General features: G+C 35.3%; 1 protein-coding gene across 1 annotated transcript; it reads right to left on the reverse strand.

The window, feature by feature from the left end:
• Positions 1 to 8,929: 8,929 nt before the first annotated feature.
• LOC120144006 (uncharacterized protein DDB_G0286299-like) lies at positions 8,930 to 13,725 on the reverse strand. The gene is made up of 13 exons (XM_039158183.1): positions 13,684 to 13,725; positions 13,185 to 13,578; positions 12,871 to 13,103; positions 12,732 to 12,765; positions 12,313 to 12,392; positions 12,003 to 12,062; positions 11,686 to 11,796; positions 11,366 to 11,446; positions 11,215 to 11,280; positions 10,476 to 10,944; positions 10,222 to 10,334; positions 9,679 to 9,709; positions 8,930 to 9,358 (listed from the first exon to the last, which is right to left on the reverse strand). Exons 1-13 carry the CDS (start codon positions 13,708 to 13,710, stop codon positions 9,198 to 9,200), a joined length of 1,860 nt encoding a protein of 619 aa, XP_039014114.1. The 5' UTR covers positions 13,711 to 13,725; the 3' UTR covers positions 8,930 to 9,197.
• Positions 13,726 to 16,126: the final 2,401 nt, after the last annotated feature.

Here is a 16,126-nt window from a genome sequence, read left to right on the forward strand (position 1 = left end):
AACCTTCCTTTGGCTTGTCTGTTGTCGCAAGATTATGACAAATGAGGAACATCATAAGCGGCATTACTTTACGGATTCTAGCTGCATGGTTTGCGGGGCTTTAGTTGAAGATATCGAGCATATCCTCAAATGGTGTCCTTCAGCTTTTCAAACCTGGACGGCCTTATGCCAGCTTCTAAGCTGGTTGCTTTCCTAGATATGAACCTGCACGATTGGATTGAAACTAATCTTTCTGGTTCGGCTGCTGCTGCTAATAATATTAATCGCTGGGACTCGTTTTCGGATATATTTTATGGAATCTATGGCTTTACTGTTGGAAAATAAACGAGTAATTTTCCTATAACCAGATTAGTGAGAATGCGAAATAAAAGCAGAAAAATAATACCCGAAATTGATAACGGAGTTCAGCCAATTATGCATACGTCTCCGGACTGCTACAGATCTTTTACTAAATAGAAAAAATTTACAGGTGTTTATAAAACACTCACAACTCATAAGAAAACTCTCTAAACTCTTTAGTATTGGGAGAAAGAAATGATTTGGGATAATTTTGAAGCTAAATGGGTTAGGGTATTTATAGTTGAAGCTTGAGGATTAATCTTGTAAATACCCTAAAATATGCAGGGACTAAAATATAATTATCTCTTCACAATTTTCAACTAAAATGACTACCTAATTTGGACTAATTTTAGCCGCCCATGTAATGCCAATTTTTCAACAATTTACAGCTTCAATTTTTGACTTCCAAAGCCCCCAATTTTGACTTCTAACAATCTCCCACTTGAAGACTGATTTTAATTTGTCTTCACACCTCGATCAATGCAGCAGCATTTATGATCTTGTTACTCTAGTATGCCAACTGAAGCTGAACACAACTTCATTTTGTCCGTAGTCACTGTCTTTGTTAACATATCTGCCGGATTTTGAGCTCCACTAATATTTTCAAGTTTCAAAATCTCATCTTCCAGAAGAGACCAGATAAAATGATATCGCAATTGTATGTGCTTCGTCCTGGAATGAAAAGACGGATTCTTCACTAGATGGATAGCACTTTTACTGTCGTAATACAATACATTATTTCCTTGTTTATTGTCTAACTCTTCCAAGAAACTTTGGAGCCAGACCATCTCCTTGCTGGCTTCTGTAACAGCGACATATTTTGCTTCAGTTGCGGAGAAAACAACTATCTTCTGTAGTTGAGAAACCCAACTCACTGTAGTAGAGTATTGACATAGCCTGTAGCGCTCCTTCTGATGTCAACATTTCCGGCTAAGTCAGCATCTACATAGCCTGTCAGTATCGTATCTCCACCTTTGAAACAAATTGATTTGTTTGTGGTACCCTGCAGATATCTGAGGATTCATTTGACTACTTCCCAGTGTACCTTGCCCGGATTATTCATGTACCTGCAACAGCTCCCACTGCATGAGCAATATCTGGTCTAGTACAAACCATGACATACATCAGACTTCCAATTGCTGAGGCATACAGCGCCTTTACCATGTGTGCACGTTCTTCCTTCGTCTTTGGTGACTGTTCTTTGGAGAGTCTAAAATGAACACCTAATGTACTTACTGGTTTAGTATCTTGCATGTTGAACCTGGAGAGTACTTTGTTGATGTACTCAGCCTGTGATAACATCAAAGTCTCCGACTTTGTCTCTCTCTTAATCCTCATCCCAAGAATCTGCTTTGCAGCGCCCAAATCTTTCATAGCAAATTGCTTCGACAATTTTTGCTTCAAGTTTATAATCTCTTGCATGTATGAGCCTGCAACGAGCATGTCATCAACATACAACAATAAAATAATGAAGTTGTTGTCGAACTTCTTGATGTAGCAACAATGATCTGCTTGGCATCTGATAAAACCACTGCTACTCATTAAGCTATCGAACTTCTTGTACCACTGTCTAGGAGCTTGTTTTAAACCATACAAGTTCTTTTTCAACTTGCATACTAGGTTTTTCTTGTCTTCCTCTGTGAAGCCTTCTTACTGCCTCATATAAATTTCTTCATCCAAATCACCATGAAGAAAAGTTGTCTTTACATCTAACTGCTCAAGATGTAGATTCTCTGCAGCTACAATTTTCAACATCAGTCTGATTGTAGAAAATTTCACGACTAGAGAGAAAATTTCATTGTAGTCAGTACCTTCTTTTTGTTGAAAGCATTTGACAACCAATCTTGCTTTGTAGCGTTTGCTCCCATCGTGCTCTTCTTTGATCCTATAAATCCACTTGTTATGGAGTGCTTTCTTGCATGGTGGTAATTCAGCTAATTCCCACGTCTGATTTGACATAAGCGAGTCAATCTCATCTTTCATGGAAGACTCTCACTTGACTGAATCCTCCACCTGTATTGCTTCTTCATAGCACTCTGGTTCACCATTGTCAGTCAGCAACAAGTAGTGCAAAGAAGGCGAATAACGATGGGTTGGTTTAGAAATTCTGGATGAGCGTCTCAGTTCTGGTGTGTCTGGTTCTTCTTGAACTGCTTCATGATTGATCTGAACATCATTTCCAAAAATCTCCTCAAGCTCATCAAATTCCTTTGTTTCACCTTTGGTATTGGAGCTACTTGATTCTACGGTTGACCTGTCTTTGTACATCACATTCTCATTGAAATGACATCTCTGCTTCTAATGATCTTTCGATTTTCATAGTCCCAAAACTGATAACCGAACTTATCACCACCATAACCAAAAAAGACACATTTGTTGGACTTGGTGTCAAGTTTACTTCTTTCAGCAGAATTTATGTGTACATAAGAAATACAACCAAACACTCTTAAGTGTGAAAGGTTTATTTCTTTCTTGCTCCAAACTTCCTTTGGTATTCCACCATCCAAGAAAACTGAGGGCCCATGGTTGATTAGGTAAGCTGTAGTGTTGATAGCTTCAGCCCATAGCAATTTGGGCAAGTTGGCATGTATCCTCATGCTTCTGGCACGTTCATTCAGAGTTCTATTCATGCGCTCTGCTACGCCATTCTGCTGCGGTGTCATGGGAACTGTTGTCTCCATCTTGATCCCATTGTTTTCGCAGAAATCTCTGAATCTACTATTTCAGTACTCTCCTCCATTATCAGACCTCAACCGCTTGACTTTCAAGCCAGTCTCATTTTCCACCATGGCCTTCCATTTTCTAAATGTATCAAAAACTTCTAATTTGTTTTTCAGAAAATAAACCCACACCTTCCTTGTAGAATCATCGATGAAGATGACATAATATAGCGAGCCTACAAGAGATAGAACTGGAGATGGTCCCTATACATCAGTATGAACCAACTCTAACTTTTTAGCCTTGGGTGTCTTGCCAATCTTTGCAAAACTGACTTTCTTTTGTTTGCCAAAGATGCAATTCTCACATAGTTCGACATCTATATTCTTTAGATCCGGTAGCTTCCCTTTTGACAAAAGTGTCTTCATCCTTTTCTCGCTCATATGCCAAACCTTTGGTGCCATAGGTTTGATTTTCCATCAGCATCTGCTACTGCAATGATATTCTCTAAGTTTGAGGTTATATAGAGAGTACTAGTCTTCTTACCATGAGCAATGACGAGTGCTCCTTTGGTAATCTTCCATTCACGGCCTGAAAAGGTTATGCAATATCCTTCTCCATTAAGTTGTCCAAAAGAAATCAAATTTCTTTTGAGGCCAGGAATATGTCTCACTTCTTTCAGCTTCTAGGTGGTCTGGTTTGGCAACTTTAATCGGATGTCTCCTTTTCCGACGATCTTCAAGGTTTCATCATCAGCTAGATGAACCTTCCCAAAATCACCACTGACATAGTTCTCCATGATTTCTTGGCATGGGGTGGAGTGGAAAGATGCCCCTGAATCCAAGATCCATGATTCAATCGGACTGTTGATGCTTAGAATCATGGCATCACATGTCTCCTATGTCATTTTGGCAGATTCATGTGCGCCGGTATCTTTCTTCGGTGCTCAGTAATCTCTTTTAAAGTGACACTTATTGCCGCAATTATAACAGTTGAAATCTTTCTTTCATGTTCTTGATTTTCCCCTTCTAGATTTCGATCTGCCACGATTTGAATTTCTTTTTGAAGTTCTCCCTCTAGACTCCGTGTGCAAGGCTGAGGAGTTTGATGCTTCACCCGATTCTCTCCGTCGAATTTCTTCACTCAATACTAGGTCCCAAACATCATCGAATTTCAATTTGCTTTTTCCCGACGAGCTGCTGACTGCAGTAACAGTAGCATTCCAACTGTCGGGTAGAGATGATAAGAGAATTAAAGTTCGAACTTCATCATTGAATTCAATTTCCGCGGAACACAACTGGGTTGTGATTGTGTTGAGTTCATTTAGGTGTTGAACCACTAATGCCCCTTTCGCTATCCGCAAATTGAATATTCGTCTCATCAAATGAACTTTGTTTGAGGCCGATGGATTCTCATACATACTGGAGAGAGCCGCCATAAGACCCGCCGTAGTCTTTTCCTTTACTATGTTGAAAGCAACATTGCGGGATAACGTCAGTCAGATAACTCTGAGGGCTTGTCTATCGAGAAGAGCCCAGTCTTCATTCTTCATGCCCTCTGGTTGATTTCCTGAGAGGGGTTGATATAGATTTTTCTGGTACAGAAAATCTTCAATCTGCATCTTCCAAAAGCTAAAGTCCACACCATCGAACTTCTCAATTTTCACATTCCCTTCGTCTGCAGCCATCGCTTCCACTCGAATCTGGCTTCGTTTGGATCATTTCTGACAATTTCTGCGAACCACCGTGTATTAGAACACATCTGTCGACAAATTCGTATCGTCGACAAAAAAGTACTATTCATGTGAATAGTAATGAATAGTAACTTCGCAGAAAAATCGACAAAAATTCACTACCAAAAACTCTGATACCAGTTGTTGGGAAATAAACGAGTAATTTCCCTGTAACCAGATTAGTGAGAATGTGAAATAAAAGCGGAAAAATAATACCTGGAATTGATAATGGAGTTCAGCCAATTATGCATACGTCTCCGGACTGCTACAGATCTTTTACTAAAGAGAGAAAATTTACAGGTGTTTACAAAACACTCACAAGGAAACTCTCTAAACTCTTTAGTATTTGGATAAATAAATAATTTAGGATGATTTTGAAGCTAAATGAGTTAGGGTATTTATAGTTGAAGCTTAGAGACTAATCTTGTAAATACCCTAAAGTATGTAGGGACTAAAATATAATTATTCCTTCACAGTTTTCAACTAAAATGACTGCCTAATTTAGATCAATTTTAGCTGCCCATGTGTTGCCAATTTTTCAACAATTTCCAACTTCAATTTTTGACTTCCAACATTTACCGGAATGAGTGCATTTTCAATAAGTCGGTCGTCGATCATGGTACTGTTTTTAATCGGAGCAAGCAACTAGTTGAGATCTCTACCCGTGCGTTAGCTGAACCCCGACTGCCTAGATCAAAGAATGGCATACCTGCTCAAAGGAATGTGCAATGTTCCCCGCAACAGCAGTGGATCAAAATTAATACCAACGGGGCTCGGAGTGAGGCTAATGGTTATACTATGTGTGGCGGTACAGCTCGTACTAACTTCGGTAATTGATGTTTTGGATATTCTGAATTCATAGGTATTTGTACGGTCTTGAATGCTGAGCTTTAGGGAGTTTACTGTGGTTTATTTTATGCATAGAAAGCGGGTTTACGTCAAATTATTCTTGAATTTGATAGTCTTGATACGATCCGAATTTTAAAAGATGAATTTAGCAGAAGTCATTTTCTTAAATGACACCTTGATGAGCTCCGAAAGTGGATTTCTGATCGATTCGATCCGAAAATATATATCTTCCACTCGAATCAGATTCAATTCGAAAATTATATATTCTCTATCCAACCTGATCCGACTCGAAAAAAATATATCCTCCACTTGACTCTGACCTGACCCAAACTTTTAGAATATAAATTCGACCTGATCTGACCCGACCCGGTATAAAATAAGGACTTAATAAAAAATAATATATTTTTGAAGAAATTACATTATTATCCCTGGGTCGGGTCGGATTAGAGTTTTTTCATCCGAACCTAACCCGACCGTACTCAACTTTTTTTAAAAATCGACCCTATCTGATTAGATCGGATCGAAACCCACCAATTTCGAATTAAATTGTCATCCCTAGTTTCATCTCTTGGAACTGAACCATTTAGTTCATTAGTCATCCTGTTTTAATCCACGAATTCTAAAATTTTGGTACTAAATTCAACTCAATATGATCATTATAAAATAAAACTACACGAAAATTGTCACCAATTTTTTTTATGGTGATTACATTTTGCTCATCTAAATAGAAAAGTATTTATTGTAATTATTGTTGTTAAAAATGTTCTCATTTTGTTTATTTTATCATTAAATTATTAATGGTGAATGAATTAACACTCACGTATCATATTTTCCAATAAATTACTTTTTTTTAATAAGTTAGTGACACATCACAATCTTACTAACCAAAAACTAAAAAGAATATGAATTGTTAAGAATAAAAATCAAACGTAGAATTCATATCAAGAAAGCATCACGCCTAGTTAAGAAATTGTTAAATTATTGATAGAACATTTAAGAGAACTTTAATGATATTTCTCTAAATAATTAACCGAATATGACGAATATGTGCATTTCATTCCCACTCAAACCAAAGAACAAAGGAGTCACCTATATCTAACTTACATCTCGGCCACAATCACCAAAGAATCAATCAAATAAAACAATAGCTAATGAAACCAGCTCCAGCCACTTCAAACCAGCAAACCCCACGCAAAGCACAGTAGCCGATACCCCTAAGAAATGTCTCGGTTCCTCTCTCCATGTACGAGCAATATAGCAATATTATGCAAGCTTCAGTAAAAAGATTTACCGCACAAGCAACAGCAAGCCCAAATCAACTCATGGGACCAATCTAGCACCCTCCTTTGCGAGTGACAGAGGAGAAGAATTCCTTCCCACACGACCTTTGAAAAACTGTAAGTGAAAAAATGCGGTCACGAGACTCCAGTTCACCTAAACATAGCTCACGAACCCCGTCCACCTGCATTCCAAACGAAATAAGTTTGTCCTTCGTGGGCAACCTATTCAGAATTGCCATCCAAGATGTAACTGAAAACTTCGGGATGTGACCAAGATGCCACACAAGCCTCCCCCAATTCTCCTTATCCTTTTCCACCCTTATCTCTTTCCAAATCTCTCGAGTAGAGGAGACCAAACCCGCCAGCAACCCCGGAATCTGAAGTTCTCATTGCCTCATGCTCAGTAAGCCTCGCCAAGACCAACTACAGTTCTGAGGACAAAATAAGTTTCAAAAATAATTATCCTTTATAACTGAATATGTATATAAATAAAACCAATAGAATTAATAGAGTTTCTTCATAATCATTCTTACAACAAAAAGTTATCAGCTAGGAACAAGTCTCATAATATTTATATAATCTTTAAATTTGTATGGTGGATCAATTAACATTTACTCAATATGTTCAACCATCACTTTATTTTTTTTGTCATGTTATTTTATGGTTAAATATTTATTGTTAATATATTTATTTTTACTTTTTTTTATTATCTTCCGCTATAAAGATAGCAATTGGATTGTCAAAAAAAGAGAAATCAAAAGTGAAAAGATTCCATGAGAAGGAAGAAAGGGGCTAGGAGGTTGATTAATGGTTGATACGCTGAAATCATAAAAAATTATTCCTTGGAGTATAAAATGAAAGAAAAAATTAGAGAACAAACGTAAGATTTATACCGGGGGAATCAACTTAATAAATTACAGAGAAACAAATTTATAAAAAAATTTGAAGGATTAAAAATATATTATTAATAAAATTATAAAAAAAATCTAGGATATAAGAGAATTTAAAATTTTTCGAGAGAGCAATCATCTCTATCGGACTCCCTCAATCCATTCATGAAGAAAAAAGAAAAGTGTATTTAATAATTACATATTATTTAAAGTTTCAATATTTTAAGAATTGGGTTCAAATAAATCTTAAGTATTTTCAATGATATATATATCAAAATTAATGTTTTAAAAATTGAATCAATGATTTAAATGATCAAATTATTATTATTATTAGACAATTTTAGACCGGTTTAATAATCATTTTTAAGGCTTAATTATAAAATAAGTGTTAAAACTATACCATTTTTCTTAAATAAGTGTTTAAACTTCTTCTTTTTTTTTGATTCATTTATGTAACGTTCCAAACATTATCACTTTAGGTGTCCGGACAATAACCGCCATTAAACTCACCACAAATAAGCTTAGGTGTCCCGTCGCACATCAAAACTACAGAAGATTTTAGAATAAACTAGATAACATTTTAAGTTAAAACAAAAATATTATGTTCTCCATAACAAATCATCTAAATTGCATAATTATTCTGATTGCAAACTAAATGGTTACTGTAATCAAAGTTGTATAACTTTTTAAATTGTAATCGAATTTATATAACCTTTTAAAATAGACATTATAACATTTTAAGTTAAAATCAAATCACAATATAACATTCTCAACCATAACTAAAATTATTACCAATTGAATGACGTTTTAAATAGATAACATTTTATATTAAAACCCGACACAAATTAACCTTACGTTTCTCTACCCCAAAATAGAACTACCGAAGAATATGACATTTTAAACCATTTGTATTTTTTAAATTAAGTTTAAAGATAAAATATAATCATCAAATCAAACTATTGAATGCAATTAACAATTTAAAATTTTAGATTTGCATGTAAACACGTTTATACGAATAGAATACATACATGTGGAAAATAAATTAAACTTACCTATAAATCCAAAACGGTATGTCAAAACACACTAGTACATGTACAATCCAATAGTAGAACACAAAATGATACGCCCAACATTACATAGTTCTCAAGACTAACAAAAAAACACTCAAAATACTAAAACAGTTGTGTTCTGTAACTCCAAATATTCGGTTTGCAGATAGTGAAAGTACCTACAGATTGTTAATTAAATGTATAATCCTGCAATACAGATAAGTGACTCCAGTTTCCCTCTCTAGTATTCCATAAATGCTAATTTGCTCTCCGAAAGAAGCAACAATAGATTACAAACAAGCCTGCTAAGTAAATAGCTAGAAAGTACATATTGGCACAAAGACATCAATACCAACACGTTTTTTTGGTTTCCATGTAGTTACTACTCCATCCTGTAGGGTCAGGCTTGAACCTCTTGACCAGCAGATTGGGTTTCATCTTTCTCGGCATCGCCTTCTTCGTCTTCATCACCGGCATCATCGGCTAATTTCGTAAGCTCTTCCTGGATCATGAGCTTGATCGATGACTTTCTCGGGGTGAGGTCGGTATTGAAATGTTTTGCTGAAAGTAAAGACATTTCACCGTTATGAAAGTCTACATCCTAGAAATGTGGGCATCACACCCATAAAAAAAGCATTTCAAGTTCCAAGTCAAGGTGCCATCAAAATATTACAATGAAATTCAAAATGCAAAGTGATTACCAAGACTTATCAGATAAAGCACAAAATTAGCCATTTAAAAGTATTGCTTTCATTGTCTATTTTCATAATCCAACACAGTTGAAAGAACATAGGAAGCACCATAGGAAGCAACATTGTCTATTTTAGAAGTGTTATTATATAACACTGTTGAAAGAACCAAGTGAAAAGAAAGATGCATACCAAGAAGCTTCAGAATGTCGGTAAATGTAGCCTGCAGAATAAAGTAATACAATTTATGTCAGCAAGAACATAGGAAGCAGTATCTACGATGAAATGAAAAGCAGTACTTTTTTCAATAAACATTCCCAGAACAACGATGGCAAAGAGTCCACCCCCATTTCGACACTGGCAAGTTTAAGCAGAATTTAACCCATCTTTCCAGAACTAATTCTTCAGTGAAATGATTAAAAATAAAACATCAACAGAAGGATTGCACTCAATCAAACAGCTATGAATGTTTGGTTTAGAGGTGACAAAATCAGACCAAATAGTTTTAGCAGTCAATGATCCTTAGAGATTATTCTTTCCAATCAATGAAGGAGATGGATACTACAGTTATTATCCATGGATAGCCCATTTAGCACTGAACTCAAAGTCCTGATAACCTAACTTCTAATTCACAAACCAAAAGTCTTAGCAGTCAAGAAGAGACCAAAAAACGCTGTTAAGAAAGTCTAGTAAAGGATGCAGCTATTTTAGTTGTATATTAATAGCATATCTTACCGTATTGAAGTCCACTTCCTTAAGAATTTTACAAATTGTATCCCTTAGTTCATGATCACTTGGCTTCGGTTTCTGCTCTTTAGCTTTGTCCTTCCCCTTTACAGCTCTTTTGCCTTAAAACATGAAGAAAAACATATTACCATAAATACTCATAACCAAAAGTCAATATCACAAATTTGACCATGAGGTACCATTATTCAATTTCCTTGACAGAAGGTATCAACAAAAACAAAAGGCAGAGGCCACTATCTTACTGGTTTTCTCCTTGGAGGCAGATTTCGTTGGTGTGGAAGACTTCTCCTTGGTGAGTTTCTTAGGTTTCTTCCTTGAAGACACCTTTGGACTTTCATCACTATCATCATCAGCATTTGAGTTTTTAGCAGATGATGTTTTCAGGGTTCTTTTCTGTGTGGTAGACCTTTTGGGAGTTGTGATTTTCTTGGTTTTAGCATTTCCAGCAGATTCCTGCTTTCTAGATGTTACTTTTGAATTCCGTTTCTTCTTTGCATCTTCTTCAGATTCGTCTTCAGTTTCATTTTTCTCATCACTTTCAGAATTCTCAGGCATCTCGTCCTCAGATTTTTCTGCAACTCCATTTTCCTTTCTCTCTTCTTCGTTCTGTTCCTCTTCTTCTTTTTCTTCTCCATCTTCTTCAGACTCATCCTCTGAATCAGTAGTGTTCTTTTTCCCTGATTTTTGAGTATCCTCACTCTTTTTACGACTCTGCATGATACATACAGTAAGGGGTGAAACCTAATAAAATAACTAAGAAAATTAATTTAAAAAGAAGTAAAACAATTCCCGAGTCCCTGGCCAAAAACATAATAGTAAGCATTCGTATAGCACAGCACAAATTATTTACAGACAGGAGAGCTATACAATGGTAAACTAGAATTTCCTTAAACAAGGTAACCAGAGGTGATTGTCCTAACAAAAAGTTCCAATAGTTAAAAAAATATCAGATTTCTGATGTCGACAAGGAAGAAGTAATACCCTGGTCGATTGCGTAGTTGTAGTTCCAGAATTCGTAGCCCTTTTGCGCTTTTTACCCTTACTTGACTGGGTAAAAAAAATAAACACTACAGGTTAGAAAATAAGCATGTGAAAATGGAACTTTAGAAAAAGCAGTAGGTGAAAATGTAACCTTTTCTTTTTCTGCGAGTAGAACAGTAGTAGTAGCATGAGGGGCAACCAAAAAGTCTATCAGCTTTGTAATGATATCTTCCTGCATGCCCATTTTAGGCTTATTAACACCAGTTAGAGAAATTCAATTTCTTCAATAACAAAACTAGCATTTTGTACAGGATTGTGGAAGTCGGATTATTAATAAGTTCTCATATAAATTACACTTGTCATCTGCAGTAGTACTACTGAGACAATGATCTTAACTAATCAAACAGCCTAGCCATCATTTCATTGACACATAGGCAGAATTAAAGCAGAAATTACAGTAGTATGACAAACCTTCCTTGTAGTAGCCTTCATAACTGGTATGTCAAGCACATCACAGAACTCTAATAACTTTTCTTTGTTAAACTTATCTAACTTTTCTTTTACTTTACCTTTTTGCTTTTCCTGCAATTATCAAAACATTTGAATCAAATAAGCTTAAGAAAACCTACTATAGCGCACTAATATCAATCAACCTCATAGGCAGCATAACCAAGTAGAAAAACTACAAGCCTCCTAGAAGGTTTAAAGCACAAAAAGTCCAATTCATACAGAAAAATAAATTAATTGTAACATACATACAGCTTCATAATTTTATAATCCTCTCTTACCTCATTATCATGCCACACAAAACCAGAAAATCTGGAAATATTACTCTTAATCTGAACAGCCTGCAAAGAGCAAGGAACGTGAGTGAACTGAAAGAAAAATCAACAAAGTACTACAGCAGCAAACCAGAACCATCCAAGAATTATTTCTTTGAATGAGTCATGCCTGTACTCATGCACACATGCAGCACTATAAACTCTGTTTATGCGTGCTTGCAAACCAATAGCTCTTATCATCAAAGCAAGAGGATGAAACAACACATCCAAAATGCTAGACAGTAACATACAAAAAATTTGACAACAATCAAATTACCTTCCCTCTCCTCCCAAAGAGAACAGTATGAAGTAGTCTGAAAGTGTCATCAGTCTTCCGTCTAGACAACTTGAAGGCCACTGCAGAATATGACATATCAGATGTCATTTCACTCAACTCATGGTTCTAAACTAATATCAAATACCGGAACACATCAAACTTTAAAGGAAAAAGAATATCAATACACATTAAAGGAACGTAGTAGAAATATGTACGGCAAAGGGAGTAGCAAGATTAAACTAAAGAAGCAACGTCTCAGATGTTTTCTTGACAATGCAAACTGTATGAAATCAATAATGAACAGCATTAGGAGAAACGAGCTGTTAAGATTTACAAATATAGCATCATACAAAGCCATTTTAGGACATTGTCCGTAACAAACCCAATAACTTGAGTGGTATAAGAACTAGAGAACACACCATTAGGAATATCTTTAAGTGGAGTACCCTTGCCCTGCAATTTCGAATGCAACCAATTAATTTCTATTGCGCCATCAAATGAGATTTAAACATCTATATTGTTAATAAAAGATATCCAAGAAAAAGGGGGGGAGGGAACCTTTTCAATTTGGAATTCCCTAGAAACATCTTTTTCAAAAGATGCAACCAGTCTTTCAACAGATTTCCGCTTACGCACAGGTCGATCAGTGAGAGGTGTTCTTTGCTCTGGCTCCTTATCCTCCGACTTTCTTGTCTTCCCTTTAACTTTCTCCACAGTCTTTTTAACTTTCCCGCACTTCTTTGAACCTTTTTCCTCTTGACTTTCTTCAGCCTTCTCTTCTTCATCTTCTTCTTCAGCCTTCTCTTCTTGTTCCTCTGCATCTTCTTTTGACTCTTCTTCAGCCTTCTCTTCTTGTTCCTCTGTGTCTTCTTTCAACTCTTCTTCAGCCTTCACTTCTTTTTCCTCTGCATCTTCTTTCAACTCAACTTTCTCACCCACCTCATCTTTGTTTTCCTCCTCAACTTTCTTGGCATCTTCTTCCATTGCTTCACTTTCCACTTCTTTCCTTTCCTTGTCTTCCTCGACCCGTTGATCTTCATCCATCTTCTCAGTCTCAACTTTCTCTTCATTTTTCTTATCTTCTTCCATTTCCTTTATACCATTGTCTTCTTCCTCTTTTATCTCCGATGCAACTTCAACAGATTTTTCGGGAAGAGTTGTCCCATTAGCCACTGGGTCAGGGACTTTGGTCTTCGTTTCTTCTTCACCCATAATCAAACCAATTCCAAATAAATGCTTTACTTTGTTTTCTCTAACCTTCCAAAGCTGTAGGATGGAATAACAAACTAGCTGAAAACAACATAAAAATTTGTGCAGCAATCAAAATAAAACAAATAATTACACAAAAAACAAAAGAACCATTAAACATACCCTACAACACCCAGCAACAAACACCATACCCCCACTAGAATACTAATTACTAATACATCAGGGAATAATTGGCAGGCATACTAATTTTGCAAGTGAAATTTCCATTGCAGTCTTTTCACATAACAAAATGAATGTCTGCTTCACACACAATAAAGTTCTTCTAAGCTTCCCATGAAATAAAAGAACAAATGGCTGTAAAAAGAAAAAGGGTTGCACTCTCTATTTAAGCCGAAAAATCTACAAACATTCAATTTAAGGAAAGAAAAAAATTCCTTTAACTGAAATGAACTACAGTGAAGAAAACATGGGAGTCGAAGCCTCATAGTTAAAAAGGAAAATAAAGCATTTCCAGACTTGAATTGCAATATTAGAGAACCAAACGACTGCACATTTTGAAAAATGGTGAAACCCACAAAGTTGACCCATAAGAACTAAATATTCGAAACAAATAACAATGAACCATTTCTGGGTCCAGGGAGGAGATGAACAAAAAAATTTAAATCTCGCAAATTTTTTTCTTTTGTTTCTCTACCTATACAAATCATAAACCACAGTTTAACAAACCTAAAACCAAATCTATTAAGCTTAATTTAATGAGATTTTCAATTTGGACAGGAAAATAAACATAAATCTGAAAATTGAAAACTTGTCAATTTTCAAAATTTTAAAGCAACTAAACTAACACCCGAAAGTTTTCCCACAAAGACTACTAAAAGAAACCAAAATTTCACAATTTCGAAAACATTAGCACCCGAAGCGCAAAATTTGTAGCTCACCCAACAAAAAAACCATAAATTCTAAAGAAAAAGAAGATAAAAATATGAGGGGTAATTACCTGATATCAGCTGAAAATCGAAAAGGAAAAAGGAGTGATTTACGAAATCTTTGTAATCATTCACAGCTTGACACAGAGACAGCATAGTGTTTAAAGTGAGGAATTTTAACCTTTATTTTGGGGATACGAATTAAATTAGCTTTCAATTTTTTCAAAGCCCGGACTTGAACCCCGGATTCAATGCAGTTAAGTCACACGTCGGAGGGGATCTTGTCAGAAAATGGGCGAAATTCGAGATGGGATGTAATGCACGACCCTGATCTTTTTCCCTTTCCATTTAATGTTAATCCAAGGGCTGAGATTTTTTTCCGGAGGGTATCTTGGAGGAGTTGTGGGGCCCACTTTATGGGGGTTTGTTGGGGGGGGGGGTATTTCGTAATGGAATTCGTGGGTTGATTTTATATTCGCATATAATGGATGAACTACTACTACATTACCACTACACAGAACTGATTCAATTTAGAACCTATGGACACACATATTTATGGGAAATTATTCTCAAGAATATTTTCGCTTGTTCAAATTGATAAAGTTAGAGAAATATTGAAAGCAGAATTTTTTTTAAGGAAATATTATTGGTGTGTAATTATTTAGGTATTTATAGTATTTATTAGGGTAAATTATGTATTTAATATTTAAACTATCAGTTTTAGTCTGTTTTAGTACATAAACTTTTAATTTTTTTCAAAATCATACCTAAAGGTTAAAATTAAAGGTTTAGTTACTAAAACGGATCAAAATTGATAGTTTAGGTACTAAACGCATTGAGTTTTCAATGGTGTGGTTACTAAAATGAAATAAACATTAAACATTAGGTATGATTTTGAAAAAAATTGAAAGTTTAGATACTAAAATAGATCAAAATTGATAGTTTAGGTACTAAATGTGTAGTTTACCCTATTTATTAGTATTATGAATGAATGTAAGATTTTATGTTAGAAAGCGAATTTATAAAATTTAAAGAGATAATAAGCCGATATAATTTTAGGAGAGATGAAAAAAATATTTTTAAACGAAAATATAAATAAAATATATGTAAATTTAAAACTTTTATGGGGTGATGTTGTGATCGTCGGCGCACCCCTTGAAGCAACAAAAACAAAATGACAAAATGTGACAGTCTCACCAGCAATCCATGTATGTTTATCCAAAATCGAGATGAAGGGATTCGAATACTTACATTGGGTTCCTTGAAAAAACAGCATAGACAACATCGACTAATGGTGATCACAAACGGTTCGAAGCGTAAGCCTCCACGAAAATGCCTCGGCCTCTACTTAGTTCACCCAATTGAGAGCAAAATTTTAACTTTTCCCAAAAATGGTTTTGAGAAAATCGGCTAAAGATCAAGATGGTTGCTAGACCTTACTTGTCTTTATATACCCGAGTTATCCTAACTTTTAGGGTTTAGTTATTTCGAATTAATTAAATTATTAATCAATTAATTCAAATTAAATATCCAGAGTTATAATATGAATTACATTCTTTTAATATTTATTTTATCCTTATTTAATTATTTCGAATTAAATATCCATTAAAAGAGTTGTAATCAGAATTGCATTCTTTTGATGTTTATTTACTATATTCGGGATAATTAAAATCATATGT

The sequence above is a fragment of the Hibiscus syriacus genome, unplaced genomic scaffold (assembly GCF_006381635.1).
Source record: "Hibiscus syriacus cultivar Baekdansim isolate YM2019G1 unplaced genomic scaffold, ASM638163v2 tig00110865_pilon, whole genome shotgun sequence".
Lineage (NCBI taxonomy): Eukaryota > Viridiplantae > Streptophyta > Magnoliopsida > Malvales > Malvaceae > Hibiscus > Hibiscus syriacus.

Bases quoted from the DNA above. Each gene is read 5' to 3' on its own strand.
- LOC120144006 (XM_039158183.1), bottom strand. From the start codon at position 13,710: ATGGTGTTTGTTGCTGGGTGTTGTAGG. The intron at 11,447-11,685 runs GTTTGTCATACT...ATGGGCATGCAG, and splicing joins TGAAGGCTACTACAAGGAAG to GAAGATATCATTACAAAGCT. The intron at 9,710-10,221 runs GTAAGATATGCT...TTTATTCTGCAG, and splicing joins AGGAAGTGGACTTCAATACG to GCTACATTTACCGACATTCT.